Source organism: Copadichromis virginalis, linkage group LG18, assembly GCF_057382275.1.
Source record: "Copadichromis virginalis isolate Kocher_CV1m ecotype Utaka linkage group LG18, C_Virginalis_male_GT1.1, whole genome shotgun sequence".
Taxonomy (NCBI): domain Eukaryota; kingdom Metazoa; phylum Chordata; class Actinopteri; order Cichliformes; family Cichlidae; genus Copadichromis; species Copadichromis virginalis.
The window spans coordinates 528,601-543,996 of NC_140635.1; the positions used below are offsets into that span (position 1 = coordinate 528,601).

At 47.1% G+C, this 15,396-nt stretch overlaps 1 protein-coding gene across 1 annotated transcript; it reads right to left on the reverse strand.

Moving 5' to 3' along the window:
* Window positions 1–1,952: 1,952 nt before the first annotated feature.
* On the reverse strand, window positions 1,953–12,402 carry cdyl (chromodomain protein, Y-like). The gene is made up of 7 exons (XM_085438497.1): window positions 12,194–12,402; window positions 11,106–11,817; window positions 10,519–10,772; window positions 10,275–10,447; window positions 3,947–4,157; window positions 3,720–3,863; window positions 1,953–3,298 (listed from the first exon to the last, which is right to left on the reverse strand). Exons 1-7 carry the CDS (start codon window positions 12,215–12,217, stop codon window positions 3,140–3,142), a joined length of 1,677 nt encoding a protein of 558 aa, XP_085294623.1. The 5' UTR covers window positions 12,218–12,402; the 3' UTR covers window positions 1,953–3,139.
* Between the last annotated feature and the right edge of the window lie 2,994 nt (window positions 12,403–15,396).

Consider the following 15,396-nt stretch of genomic DNA (forward strand, 5'->3'; position numbering starts at 1 on the left):
GAAGGCAGCAACCCAAGTATCACCCAAGTACCATGACACCGGCGCAGTGTCGACTGCGATGCCAGTGAGTCTCCATCCTGCTGTGTGCCTGATATTCAGACAGTACCTGAAGGAGCTTTGATCCTTTCAGACCCCAGTCCTACGAATCGCACGTCCTACGTCTCGTTCATCCTTCAGGCAGCTGATCTTTAGTAATTAGCCATGCAGAGCTGGTAAAAGTACAGACATTGTGTACTTTAGTAGAAGTACAAATACTGCTGTTAAAAATTACTCCAATAAAAGTACAGATTCAACTTCTTTACTCAAAAGTATAAAAGTACTGGCTCTGAAATGTACTCAGAGTAACAAAGTAGTTCTTTGGAGGTTTCTGTGCAGCTAGCTGAACCCTGTGCTACATTAACACAATGATGACAGATGGAATACAAACTTCAGTCTGTTTATTCTGTGCTTGATACGTGTTGGAGCTGATGGAGCGACACCAACAGTGTTTGCAGTCGCACGTGTTTTTATTTGCACTGTTTCACTGCTTGTAGCACACACACCGGCTAGCTCAGGTCCTAGCACAGCTTTTATCAGGGAGCCATGACCAGGTGACAGAGCTCAGGTGTGTCAGCCTCCCCTGAACCGTGTGTACATATATGTATATCATGTATATTGTGTTGCCTAAGTTGTAGTTGTCCTGGCTGATTTCCATCCTCCACACTGATAGCACACTCTTTGTCTTCTTCCCAGACGGTATACATTTGGTGGTCAATGAATCGCTTCGTCAGTATGGAGGACCAGGAGTGCCAAAATAAATTAAATATTTCATTAAATACATATATTATGAATTAAATGCCCATTCATTTCATTTAAAATATTACATTATTTCTTTCCTTTTTAATTCATTACTTAAACATTTAATTATTTAATGGGCTATTTAATTGTTTTTGGTACTCCTGGCCCAAACAAATGAACAAAAGATGTTCTCCTTCATTTCTGTCAAACACAGCTGTATGAAACGTTTCCAGCTGTTAGTATCATGGTTGCTAGGCAACCTGGGCAGCGACGGAGGCTAGACCATCCCATTTCACAAGCCTCGCACTTCCGGCCTTAGCGGTCTTTGAGTACGCGGCCCTTGTGGACTGTTAAGGCTGCAGACCCTGAATTGGGATACAGCCAATGTGACAGATTTAAAACCACGAGGACTTCCATGTGAGCTTTAAATGAGCGTCCTTCTTCCTCTCCTGTCCTTCTAATCTGTCTCCACCTCTGAGTGAACGTAGCTTTGTCTTTTCTCTCCCTGTCAAATACAGCAGCTGGACCTTTAGCTGCAACACACTGTGAGACAAACTGCATGTTTGTTGAGCTGATAAGTGTCAGCTAATAGAAATGAGCTGACAGCGTTGCTCCTCTTCTGTAGTGTTAGCTCGATGCCAAAGAGTGTGTGTGTAAACCCATCACAGTGCAGCAAACTCACCTGTTCATCCTGCAGAGGATTCTCATGCAGCCTTTAAATGACACAGTCAGTCTGCCTCAGTTTGATTAGCAGCAGGTTTATGAACAAACACAATGTGACATAACTATTCTCCTGAAAGTCTCTGAGCTTTTTACCGTTAACGCTGTTTGTAACTGGTATTCCTCAGAGGCTGCTCTCTTTAAAGCGCCTTCAGGAAACAGACCAACACCACGCTGGGAGGTTGTTCAGATTCTTAGCAATCCTTTCCTAACTCCTTATCAACTCTCCTAGCCTTCTTTCCTTGACCTCAATGATATTTTTGCCTAGATCAAGGAAAGGAGGCTCAGACATGCCATAAGTACAGAAAAAAGGATGGACTTTTTGGACCACACCGTGAGTTGACTGAGGTCAAAAGTCCTTTTCTCATGGAAGAGGCACCCCTGCTGAGGGTCATGGCCCTCTCTGTTTACAGTCTGTGCTGATTTCAGGTAACAAACAGAGCCAGACAGCGTCATGTGACACATTCTGAGTTTATTCTGGCAAAGAAACACAGAGACCCTGAGACAGTCAGCCCACCGGCCAGAGGTCACCATTTACCCACAATTCATCGCTGTAGCACCTGTATGCGCCCCCTGCAGGCTAAACAGTCTAGAAGAGCGCGCTGCAACACAACATCTTGACCCCAGGGTCAAAGTCAGGGACAGAAACACTTTATTTAGGGTTAACCCTGACCCCGCATGACCCCAGGTAAACACAACCTCAGGTAAGGAGACAGTCCCACATATAGGTCCCATCAGTCTGTTAGCCTAGCTTAGCTTAGCATGAAAGCTGGCCGCAGGAAATCTGTTAGCTTAGCTTTAATTAGCATACAGGCTAGAAGCAGCGAACCTGTTAGCCAAGCTGAGCCCTGAGGAAGACAGTAAGGCTTCTGCGGGTGGAGAGCCCTCAGTTTGGTCTGTCAGGCTAAATTTAAGTTTGAACTGAAACGTTTAAAATTTCCTAAAACGCCCAGTTTGTCTCCGTGCTCTCCCCATCACTGGGTAACCCCACCCGTCACAGGCTGGCTTCCACAAGGAGCCAACTGAGGCCAAATACAAGCATCACTTTGTCCTTGCCAGATTCCTGCTAACTGGAAAATAAACTATGTCTGATCATTATCATGCTCTGTAGATGCTGCTAGCTTCTGTTAGCATCTATTAGCTTTTATTAGACTACGTTAGCTCCTGTTAGGACTTTTTAGCATCCATGTGCTCCTGTTAGCTTCCATTTGCAACCTTTACCTTCTTTTAGTGCCTGCTAACATCGGTTAGCACCATAATAAACAAAACCAATCCTTCGTCATGAGCTGACAGCTGGCACGGGGGTAAGTTGGGGGTAATTATGCACAAACTATAGCCCTCACAGTCTGATTGCCATGTTTATTATCTTTCTGTCCAGTCCGATGGCATGATGTCATGAGGAGGCGGAGCTTAGAAACAGGAGGTAAACAGAGCATTTAACACGCAGTACAGTGGGAGGAGCATAGAGATCCATGACAGGATGACCGTCAGCGGAGTTGGATCCAAGCCAGCTAACCTTCTGCGGCTAGTTTACAGAGAGCAGAGGAGGCACCGTCCTCAGTCGGACATGTTGGCGTCTTTCGCAGAATCCGCCACGCTTCAGTCAGCGCTCCAAGTCCTGGTCACAGTTCCAGTTGTGGTCCTAGCAGAGCTCGGTCCTCCTCTGCAGGTACTGCAAGATGGCGTCAGTTCCCTGTGAGGAGCCCCAGACCCTCTTCAGGGCTTCACACTCGCGCTCGTTAGCTTGCTCCAGAGCACTGCGACTCGTGTTCCTCATTAGGGCCTTGGACTCCCGCAGGACCTGCAGGACAGGAAGTGACACCACGAAGGACAGAGTCTGTGACTGGAGCAAGTAGATCAATGAGTTTGTGTACTGATCTGTGATCTGAGTGTAGGTGACATCAGTCACAGAGGACAGCACCTGTGGGTGGGTGTGCACCACCACACCAGCCTGGCCCCCTTTTTAAAAAGCCCACGGCTGACCCCGCCCACCTTGAGTTTTAGGCCACCTGATGAGGGTCAGCGTCTGACGTCGGGGTGAAACGCATCACTGTGACATTTCACCGCAGACGCTTCAGTGCTGACCTTTGACCTTAGCCCCACCACATAACCTGTTTGGAGGCTTTAAATAATCAGGACCAGATCTGATCAGGAATCAATACAGTAACCTTGGAAACGTGTGTGTATGTGTGTGTGTGTGAGAAAGAGAGATAGGAACTGACCAGTGAGTCAACGGCGACCAGCTCTTTAATCCGCAGCATCACTTCCTGTGTGAAGGTCCCCGGCCACAGCACCTGAGATACCAGCCCTTTAAGACACGCCTCCTGAGCTGTCAGCTTCCTACCGCTGAGCAGCAGCTCGTTTGCCTGAAACACAGCACAGGAAGTGAGGAGGAGTTGCGAGGCAAACCATGCAGGACATTTAACAGTGCAGGAAGCAGCTGACTGACCGCAGCGAGCCCCATGATGCGAGGGAAGGAGAAGGAGGAGCAGGCGTCGGGCGTCTGGCCGTACGCTGTGTACGGTGTTTGGAACCACGCCTTCTCATTGGCCCACACCACATCACACAGTGGCAGAATGGCGGCGCCGAGGCCAACGGCCGGCCCGTTCACTGCCGCCACGATGGGTTTCCTGAACTGGATGAAGGTGTTGATGAAGGTCCTGAGAAAGAGGGCACAAGGGTCAGAGGTCAAAGCGCCCAGCTCACCGATGCAGCGATTATTCCATCGAGGAATCAGAACAAACAAGCACAAAAACATGGGCTTTTCACAATAAAAGGTTCCAGTTTATCAATGACTCTCTTTGCTCTGACAGTGTAGATGTTAATTACTGTTAACAGCTGACGTCAGCACTGCCGTGGGATGGCGGCACAGCAGAGCGCATCCCCGGCGTTCCAGGTAAAAGGGCTTCAAGAGGAACGAGCAGCAGGAAATACAGGTGCTGGTCATAACATTAGAATATCATCAAAAAGTTGATTTCACCAACTCCATTGACAAAGTGAAAGATGTTTACGTCCAGTCCACACAGACTGACATATTTCAGGTGTTTCCTTCTCTCAGCCAATGAAAACCCCAGATTCAGCATCTTATCGTGAATATTACTGAAGACCAATACAAACAAAGTGTTTTCAGGAATCGTGGCCAACTGAACAGTCTGAGCATGAGCAGCTCTCGATACATAGCTGGGCTCCTTTTGCCTGAATGACGCAGCAACGCGGCGTGGCTCGATCAGTCTGTGGCGCCGCGCAGGTGTGACGAGAGCCCAGCTTGTTATTATTATTGGTATTTGTCGTGTTTATTATTCTTATCGTACCTTCCATATTTCTGTTGTTCAGCGCTTTGTCAGCCATGTATTGTTTTTAACGTGCTATAAATGAAAATTTGGATGGAATTGGTGAAATAAATCAACTTTTTGATGATATTCTAATGACCAGCACCTGTATATAAAACACGAGCTACGAGACCAGATCTCGGCCGCAGAGGATAACGACAAGCGTGGAGAAATAGGGCGGTGCCACATGAGCGAATGAAAACGTCTGTCATATTATACACTACCGTTTGTTTCATGGTGTCATAAAATCTACCGTTTACAGCGAAATGTTTTCATGGGAGCTGAGAATCCAGCATGACCAGGGAAGACGAGGCAGAACCAGGCAGCTCCAAACAGAAGGACCAGTCCACACAAACCCAGGACCTCAGTCCTAAACGGGGGGCCGCCTCTGCAGCAGGGAAACCGTTTGGTTATGAAACGCCTGACACGGACCAGAAAATTGGACTATGCACATTATGGCACAAGCCGGTGCCCACCTCAGACTCAAACACCACAAAGCTCTTCTCAGGAGGATGCAGAGTTTACGGACGAGAAGCAAAAACGAGCCGTCAGGCGCTCCAAGTAAACCTCAGACTCAAACGTCAGAGCAGGCTCCTCCCCGCAGCACGCCGTGGAATAAAGACTCAAAAATGTATCGTTTCACGCAGTCAGAACACTCGACACCCAGCTGGAAACACCGCACATGTCGAGCTACCCGGGGTTCACAGGAAAAGCACATTTAGGGACAGAGATGGTTATCGGGATGTCTTATGTCAGGAGACTGTGGTCATGTGGCACAGCCCGAGGCAGAGGCTTGCTGTGGTTAAAGAAGGACGAGAGGAGGAACCTCCGTCGACGCTGGAGTCAGTGGATCGCTTACTACCACAAAGACTGGAGCTGGACTCAACTGAGCTACAGGTGGGAAGAGCCCATCGCCACGACCACGGCAGCCTGGCAGGAACGTGGGCTTGAAACACCTGCACGTGATTATGCACCCGAGGTTTCAACGCGACAAAGGGAACATGTTGGAGCAAAGGCAGGGCGGAAAGAGAGGATTTCAAACCCTGCTTGCAAAGATGAGGTTTTGGTGAGGTTTGAGGGAATGGTGCTCCATGACTCAACCAGCGACGCTCAAACGCTCGGAGACTTGATTGGAGCGTAGCCGGCGGTTGCCAGGGCGCACAGACAGAAAAACAAGCCTTTCGGGGAAAGCCTGAGTTTTAAACGCTAACAGCAGGAATGTCGGCTGGACACAAACAGAGTTTAGCAGCTGACCGAGCAGTAAGGCAGTAAAACAGAGTTGAGCACCAACACTGCTAGAACAATGGCCACTGGCTGGACGCCATTAGAGGGCCCTTCCTATTGGAGGGTGAGAGAGCCCCTGAAGGCCCCACAGCTGGAGGTCAGCACATGTCTTTTTCTTGATCATTTAAAGAGTTCATGTTTTATACAGCTGTAATGTTTACATGTGTATACTGGGTCTACTACTGGCACGATACCAGTCCTTCCTTTTAATGTTAATGGTCTGTCAAACCCGATGAAGTAAAATGAGGAAAGAAAAGCAGCTCAACTACAGGGAACATGACAAACACATCTTCATCCTGTTATAACAGAGTTATAACAATCCTTCAATTAAGCAAACATCGATGGATGGATTACAGGCGTCCAACTCCTCGAGGGTTATGTATTATTGTAGGGTCTGCCTTACAATATAAAGCACCTTGAGGCGACTGTTGTTGTGATTTGGTGCTGTGTAAATAAAGTTGAATTGAACTGAGGGCCGGTGTCCTGCAGGTTTTAGTCCTTGATCCAACACAGCTGATTTAAATGACCTCCTCAGCATGTCCTAAAGTTGTCCAGAGGCCTGGTAACAAACTCATCGTGTGGTTCAGGTGAGTTGGCCCAGGGTGAGATCTAAATGTGCAGCACAGCGGCCCTCGAGGCCTGGAGTTCCCCACCCCTGCTTTAGAAGATATAAATCTAAGTATTTACAAGTCTGAGGCAGAGCCTTCAGTTTACAGGCCCCTCTTCTGTGAAACCAGCTCCTAGTTTGCAAACAATTGGAGAAAAAACATAAAATGAAAACAACAGTCGAGGATATTAGTTTTAAAAAAAACCTGAATAACAGGAAATACTGAAAAATCGATTTTTTGTGAAGCAAAGCGGTTATAAAGGAGGCTCTCAGTCAAACCATTGGCCCAACATTTAAGACAAAGTATTAATATTCAGGGGAATACTGATTAGCCTGCTATACTGATGGCATTCTGATTTATTTGGGACTACCAGCTAACTCAGTGCCTGTACTGATGCAGGCGTTTGGCTATTCTGGTCAATTACAAAATGAATATAAGACAGGTACTCGATTACACCAGGAGAGAAGATGAAATAGTTACAGAACTATTCGAGTGCCATTATTCACCAGTACAGAGGATACAGTAACACACAAACAATCCATCAGAATGAATCTACCACCCAAGTTATTATATTTATTCCAAACCCGGCGGCAGGAGTGAGTGGGAAACAATCCCACGACTAGGGATGGGTATAGGGCTGAACGATATATCGCATTTGCGATAATATCGCGACATGATCAAGTGCAATTTTCTAACCGCAAAGGCTGCGATTATACTCTGGACATGTCCAAATTCATGGGCTGCATCCTCCTGAGGCCGCATTTGTAGACCGATTACGTCACAGCGACGCGCCGAAGGCTGTCCAAATTACTACCATATCCCAGAATTCATAGCGCGGCCCAGCCAAACTCCAGTTTCCAACAATGGCGGCCGCTACTAAGTTTTAAAATTACTCATACTAATCTTTCTGGGTCACAAAATAAACTTTTAACATATTTTCAGGTGAGAAAGTAGTTGTGTAAACATCAAATATCTGCTCGGTTTATCAAGATATCCCATATTTGCAAAAGTGCTTCGACGTTTTCAGAGGCGTCTGCTACCCACCAGCTCGACAGCTAGCCGGGAGCTCGAGGGTTATTGATGCGGCCGAGAACGGCACAACTCCCGGCACATCATTTTCAGATCACCGCGGAGTTTCGCTGCTCGGGTTAAACGTAATATATAAGTCACTTAGACAACCTAAAAATGTTATTGTTGGGCTTTTTTCAGTGTTTTGTTTGTTCGTGAGTAAATCGGTTTGGCTGAGATTAAAGTTATTAGATTAGATAAAATAAAACTTTATTAATCCCCCGGGTGGGTTCCTCCTTGGTTTTCACACAGCTGACTAAACGTCAAACAGAAAACTTATTAAACAGAAGTATGAGACAGTCGAGAATTTACGCCAGTGTCTGGTTATATTTTAGATAGCAAGAAGCAGACGGCCGAGTTTATTAAACTCCACCGAGGCAGCGGTGACGCTAATCAGAACTAGACCGTCCAATTTCACACCTTTAAACTTTAAAGGCGTGTTTGTGTGTGTGTTTATACAATTGCTATTATGTTTGCACTTTATGTGTAATGTTACTGACTGCAGAGATCAGTAAGATGTGTGTATTTTTTATTTATTAGTTTTATTTATTTAATATTATTTTTTAATTGAATGACTGTCTAGTAGTTCACAGATGTCGAAAAACTGAGTGTGGTAAAGCCACTGATTTTTTTTATGTATATTTCTGCAATCTGCACATTGTACTGACTTTCATTTTAATGTTTACACCAGGGTTCCTTGTCAGCACTTTATGCTCAGATGTTTGTAAGCTAAAAATAAACTATTGTGTATGTTCAAATATACTGTTGTGATTGAAGAAGTTAAATAAAAATGTCAGTCATCAATTCATGCATCACCTCATGTCATCATAACAGAGGTCTGTCTTCCAGGAAAGAACAGTTTAAAATTAATGTAATATAGTATTGGCCATACTATATGATGTATTGCTTGTCTTTGTTTAATAATACAGAAGACAAAGACCTTAAAAAATAATCGCATATCACATCGCAATCGCAATATTGGGGCAAAAAATCGCAATTAGATTATTTTCCATAATCGTTCAGCCCTAGATGGGTATCGTTTAGGTTTTATCTGATACCGGTGCCAAACCGGTACTTTTGAAACGGTGCCGGTGCTTAAAGAATGGAGAACACAAAATTGGTCCAAAAACCTCTCACGTTCAGCTGTTTTTTTGTAAAAAGATAACAATATTAGCCTTTTCTGCAGCTATGGGGCATATATGGTATCACTCTTGGCTGGAAGCTTAAACAATGGAAAAAACAAACTTTGTCCTAAACCTCTCATGTTTAACTGTTTCCCACTTTTTCTTTGGTCATTTTAGCCTTTTTGGCCAGGGTGAAGGGAGTATCTGCCATCAAACAAGAAGACAGCCGCATGTAGCTATGATGATGTTTGCTAGTTCACCTTACATGCATTAATGTAATAACGTGGTTAGCCTACTCAACGTAAATTACACTCGAACAACATTAAGCTACTCACGCAGAGAAGAACGGCTGCTGCTGCATCATCATCCTCATCATTCCTGCTACACTGGCAGGGCTAGGGGCCAGGACTCTCCTCTTCGGGTTTGTGGGGGATGTTGCTAACTCCGGGTCTGATAACAGGCACCACACCCGCAGTAGATGCACTCGGTGCGAGGTCTCGCAGCAAGCTATCAAATACGGCGCATTTCTCGGCTTTTAACAAAACGCTATGCGTCGCCAGGTGTTTCATCAGATTCGAGGTGTTACCTCCTTTGACAGTATCACAGTATCAGCTTAAAGCACTTGTTGCTGCTGAGTTTGCATCTTTTGCTGTGAAGTACAGCCAGACTTTTGACTGCTTCGCCTTGGGCCTTTTTATCTGTAGCTCTGCATAAAAGAACGTATGTACCTGGCCCCGCCTACTATCCTCGGAAACGTAAAATGATTGGCTGGAATCTAAAGTGTGTCACATCTCAGGAAAATAAAGCACCGAAATGTGCGCTGCTTTTCGGTCTGGTCACTACCATTTATGTCAGAACCAGTGCCATCATGGCACCGGATACCGGTACCCATCCCTACCCATGACTGGGACAGAGTGTTGTCCAAATATATCCGGCAGGCTGAGGGAAGAGGAGGGTGGGGCCACAGTTAAGGCCTAAAGAGCTGCAGCTTTACGTGAGACCATGAAGGAAGGCAGCCTACTGCGTTTCTGTAAAAACATCTGTATTTACACACGAGGCTGTTGTCAGAGGAAACCTGCAGACGGATCATTTCTGCCTCGCACACAAACACTCGGCTCTGTAATCGATATAACCAGGAGGACTGGACAACAACACGGGCGCGAGCTATGACATCATTCAGCCCACTGAATGATGTCATAGCTTTTACCCTCAAGCTGCTCGCAGATACGTTTCTACTGCAGGTCTGGTTTTGGCCACGTTTCCATGCCGACGACAGAGCGCTACAGAGTTTAAACGAAGCAAACGTTGGCGTTACTGTATAACGGCTGCAGCCTTAGACGCCGCTCAGCGTTGCCGCGTGTTACCTGATGGTTTCGGCCATTTTGATGCTCTCCTTCTTCCTGTCGTCCGTCAGGCGTCTGATGAAGTACAGGAAGTCCAGTCCGCAGCAAAAAACGCTGCCAACGGCGCCGAGCAGCACCAGCTTACTGTCGTCCGACGCCGCTGTTGCCATGGCGCTCTGGATCTCCTTCATCACCTGACAGGGACGAGACAGAGGTGAATTTCTGGGCATGTGGGGGCAGTCTGACCGCAGGGGCGGGGCCTCACCTCCGGGTTGAGCGTGTTGTTGTCAGAGCTTTTGGTGGACAGCAAGATGTGGGTGAAGCCATCTTGTTTCTTCACCACGATGTCACGGTAACGGTACGCACTCTCCGTCTGACGCACGCTGAAGCGAAGCCGTTTATCGAACGCTGAGCGCTCCTCCAGGCGCCGCTTCCCTGTCACCGTGGTCGCCCCGGCAACAGCACTCTGCAGACCCGACATCCCACCAACGGCGACGCCCTCAATCAGTGGCGAATTTCCTAGAGAGAATGCAGAACATCAGAACGCCCACTTCCTGTCCACAGACAAAACAGCAGGTCATGGGACAACGACCAATCACCAGGAAGGAGGCGGAGTTTACTGTAAAATGAATATGGTTCTCATATATCACTATCAGGCTGAGGCTGTAAGGAGCTCTCCTACTGGCTGTTAGAAACACAGCTGCTCTCACCTGAGCGTGACGCCGCCTCGTAACCGATCAATCAGTCTAAGGATCGATCTGGTGGTCCGGCTGACTGATTACACCATTTGGTAATGGCTGATTGATCGGTAGCATGCTCCCCCCCCCCCCCCCCCCCCTGGGCGGGACTCACCTCTGCCACTGAGCGAGCGCATGGCAGCTGGCGTGATGGGGGCTCGAGGCGGTGGGTTCTGACTGCGGGGTCGGGTCCCCATGCGCGCTCGCTCCTCTCCAGGCCCCAGCTGGATCCCTGACGGCGGTTTCTCCAGCAGAGCGACCTCTGGTGGGACCAGCTGAGCCTCGCCTGCCTCCAGGCTGTGTGCCGCCTCGCTGGGCGACTCCTCGGCGTCTGGGCGGCCATTCATTGGGCTCTTTGGGACCAGGATCTTGATGCCTGTTTTTGACAAGTCCACGCTACGGCGGGCGGGGCCGGCCGGAGACGCCGACATCAGCCCAAAGCTGTCAGCCGGCAGCGGCTGCTGTAGGGGGCGGGGCGGGTTGGCAGGGAGCAACTGAGTTGGGCTCGGAGTAGATCTCGCCTGGTTACGGTCGCCCGAACCGCTTCGGATGTCCGCATCGACGTCGCCGCGAGAGGCATGTGGCTTGCAGGGCGCTTTGTGGACGGGGCCCCAGTGAAGGTTAGGCGTGCTGCGTGTGGAGCGCAGCAAGGCGCCGTCTCTGTGGCGCTCGGCGTGCTGGCGGTTGAACTGGTGGACATACGCCATGCACGTGGACAGGTGACTCTCGGGCTCCCAGGTGTCGCCCTCAGCGCCGTACCCTCGCCACCTGACCAGGTACTCGACCCGACCTTTCCTGTTCCTGCGCCGGTCCACAATCCGCTCCACCTGGAGGACACAGAGGGCGGAGCCCACAATAAGCATCACGCCACTACTTTGGTGACGTCACATTGTGACGTATTACAGGTATTGTTCACTAATCAGATCAAAACTTCCTCCGCCGGAGGGCACGGACCACTTCAAGTGTGAGCTCCCAGCAGGCTCGCGAGGACAGTTACAGGGAGAGACCGGAAGGCTAACAGACAGCTACCATTGCGCTAACTGTGCTCACGTGCGGCCCCTCTAGCGACTAGCTGTAGTTTTTCTCTGGACCTCTCTCCAACCGTCTGCCTCGGACTCGATCAGTCGATAACTGCCTAATTTGTTCGACTTTCCTAACTTCATAAACTCCGCCGCTTAGCATGTTAGCATTAGCTCACATTACCTCGTAGAGCTCCTCGGTCGCCATGGAGATGTCCGCGTGCACGGGCAGCTTCAAGAAGCTACTTCAGGGGCGCAGCAACATGAGGGACGGTGTGTGTGTATGTGTGAGTGTCGATCCGCGCGGAGCTGCAGGTGTGTGTGCTCCTGTTGGCTCAGGTAACTATACCCCGGTGTTAGCTGTTAGCACGGTGGCGTCTCACAAGCTTCCGCTCTGACTCTGACCATGACCTTCAAAATAAAAGCCCCACCACGACAGGAAGTGACGTATTGCAGTTTTATGCACTGATGTGTAATTTTCTTTTTATTTGTTTCTAATTTAAATAATTAAAAATGGAAACATGTTTATTTCTGCTATAAAATTTAACCAGCTGGGGCCTCTGCTGACCCTAGAGGAAGTGCAGTATTTGGTACTTCCTGTGTGTGTTTCACGTTTTTTTTTCCACTCTGGGATTCCAAAGGTCAGTTTTCCTTAGTTTTGCAGCCATAGTCAGAGCTGTTTTCAGTTGTCCATACACTAGGGGAAGAAGCTTCAATGCTTCCTTTATGACCTCCTTTAGTAGAGGAGACACTGGACCATCTTTATGAAAAGGGAGGAGAAAATGGCGTCCCATAATTCGTTGTCCATCCGACCATTCATGAAAACATAATCACAGTAGCCAAAGCGGAGCAGATCATGTAAATGTCCATTCTAAGTGTTTTTTGTTTTCATTCAGAACCTGTATATATATTTATTTACAGCTTTTATCAGCAGCAGTGAAACTCACAGCTGAACCCTGAGCGTCACATGAAGAACACAGAACGCTGTATGAGCGCAACATTATGATCTATACGAACTGATCAAAGTGTGCTTGTATGATCAGTGATCGTTAGTAATGTCCAGTGTTGGGAAGGTTACTTTAAAAATGTATTCCACTACAGATTACAGATTACATGCGCCGCTGCTCTACTCCCTCTACACTTCAGACTGTGTGGCCACCCACGGCTCCAACACCATTGTGAAGTTTGCTGACGGCACAGTGGTGTTGGGTGCCATCTCCAACAACGATGAGGCGGCCTACATGGATGAAGTGAAGAATCTGGCATCGTGGTGCCAGGACAACCACCTCCAGCTGAACGTCGGCAAGACCAAGGAGCTGGTGGTGGACTTCAGAAGGGGTCAGCACAGAGACTACAAGCCCATCATCATCAATGGAGATCCAGTGGAGAGGGTGCAGTCCTTCAAGTATCTTGGTGTCCACATCTCCTCAGACCTGACATGGGCTGCCCACATTCAGGTCCAGACCAAAAAGGCTAGGCAGCGCCTGTATCACCTACGACAACTGAGGAAGTTCAGGGTCTCTCCAAAGATCCTCAGGATTTTCTATACAGGCGCTGTGGAGAGCATCCTCACACAGAACATGACATCGTGGTTCGGGAACAGCTGTGTGAAGGACCAAAAAGCTCTCCAGAGAGTGATCCGTACAGCAGAACGCTGCTGCAGGATTGCTCTCCCCCCGCTTCAGGACACCTACACCAGGAGATGCCGGACTAGAGCAGCGCAGATACTGAAGGACCCGTCCCATCCTGGCAACAAACTGTTCCAACTTCTGCAATCTGGTAGAAGGTTCCGCATCTTCCGGGCAAGGACAGAGAGACTCAAGAGGAGCTTCTATCCCCAAGCCATCCGTGCCCTAAACACACACACACCCGCCCTCTCACATCATCTATAATTGACTGAGTCAGGACTCTTCCAGACACTAAACCAAGGCACAATGTACATTTCAATTCCTTTAATTTTAAATATGTTTATATTGTCTATCCTGTAAAATAGTCAGATGTCTATTCATATTAATGTACAGAATTCACCTGCTTGCTGCTACTACTGCACATTCACCCAGTGTATATACTATATGTGTATGTATATATATATATATATATATATAATGTTTTTCCTCTACACCCCCCCCTCCCCAATTTTTTTGCACATGTCGAGGAGCGTGTCAGGCTACATTTCACTGTGTGTTATACTTGTATAACTATGCATGTGACAAATAAAGAACCTTGAACCTTGAACCAAAATGTATTTTGTAACGTATTCTGTTACGTTACTCAATGAGAGTAACTATTTTGAATACTTTGGATTACTTCATATATTATCAAGCTTTTTACAACTACATGAATGAACTATTGCTGTGTGATTTATTACTATTACTGAAGGTTACTCTCCATACCAACACCAACTACATGTTTAAACCTTAATATAATGAGTAACAGTAGGTGGACATTAGGTAAAGCTGCACTTTTTGCAGCGATCTCGTATAGAAAACTATTCCGCGCGTATATAAATCAGGTCCGCGGCGCCGAACCGTAGTAAAGGGACCTCTGGCTGATACGTCGGGTTCGTGTCGGGCTCGTAGCCAAACACTAGCTTTACTTTGTTGTCTGGGTCACTTTGCTAGCGAGAGACAGAGAGAGGTGATGAAAGGCTGCTCCAACAGAACTTATTGTTTCAGAGGAAACACGAACACAGTGTACAGTCGAGTCTTAACAGCTTACTTACAGCTGGACTACACTGCCCACGAGGCTACATTCTTTTTATGTGTATTTTATGTGGAGTGAATAAATAAAAGTATATTTACAGTGGCCCCTAGAGACAAAGCACATACAAACTAAAATGCAACGGAAGTGCTCCAGGATGCCAGGGGCCGTGTTGAGCTTTTGTTACCTAGAGGCAAGCCAGGAAGTACCAGCAATCGGATTGGGTGTGTGGTAGTAACAGGTAAATGAAGTTTTGTTTTTAATTATTTGAATATGAAATATATATATATATATATATATATATATATATAGATATATGAATAAATAAATAAATAAGTGTTTGTGTATTAATACAAAAACAATAGACATATGAATTCGATTGTGTAATTTGAGTGATCTAGTAGCTCTGTTTTGGAAGTTAACACTAGAAATGTGTTTTGGAGTTTGTACGTGCTTCGTCTGTAGGGGCCCCCATAAATATTTATACATAAACATACATAAAGAAAACCATGTTTTTTTACATTACTAATTCCTTTTGTGCATAATTTTATATTGTTGCTGATAATTAATTAATTAATTAAAGCAACAAAACAACCTGAAGAGCCGGTTCTCTAAAAAGAGCCGGAAATCCCATCACTAGTGTCCGCTACGTTGAAACGCTCGGGCCGCTCTGCCCGCCACAGTTTC

Excerpts from the sequence above, each read along its gene's own strand:
- cdyl (XM_085438497.1), bottom strand. The coding sequence starts at position 12,217 with ATGGCGACCGAGGAGCTCTACGAG. Across the intron at positions 10,773-11,105 it reads GCGCTCGCTCAGTGGCAGAG|GAAATTCGCCACTGATTGAG; the intron begins GTGAGTCCCGCC and ends CATTCTCTCTAG. Across the intron at positions 10,448-10,518 it reads ACAACACGCTCAACCCGGAG|GTGATGAAGGAGATCCAGAG; the intron begins GTGAGGCCCCGC and ends CGTCCCTGTCAG.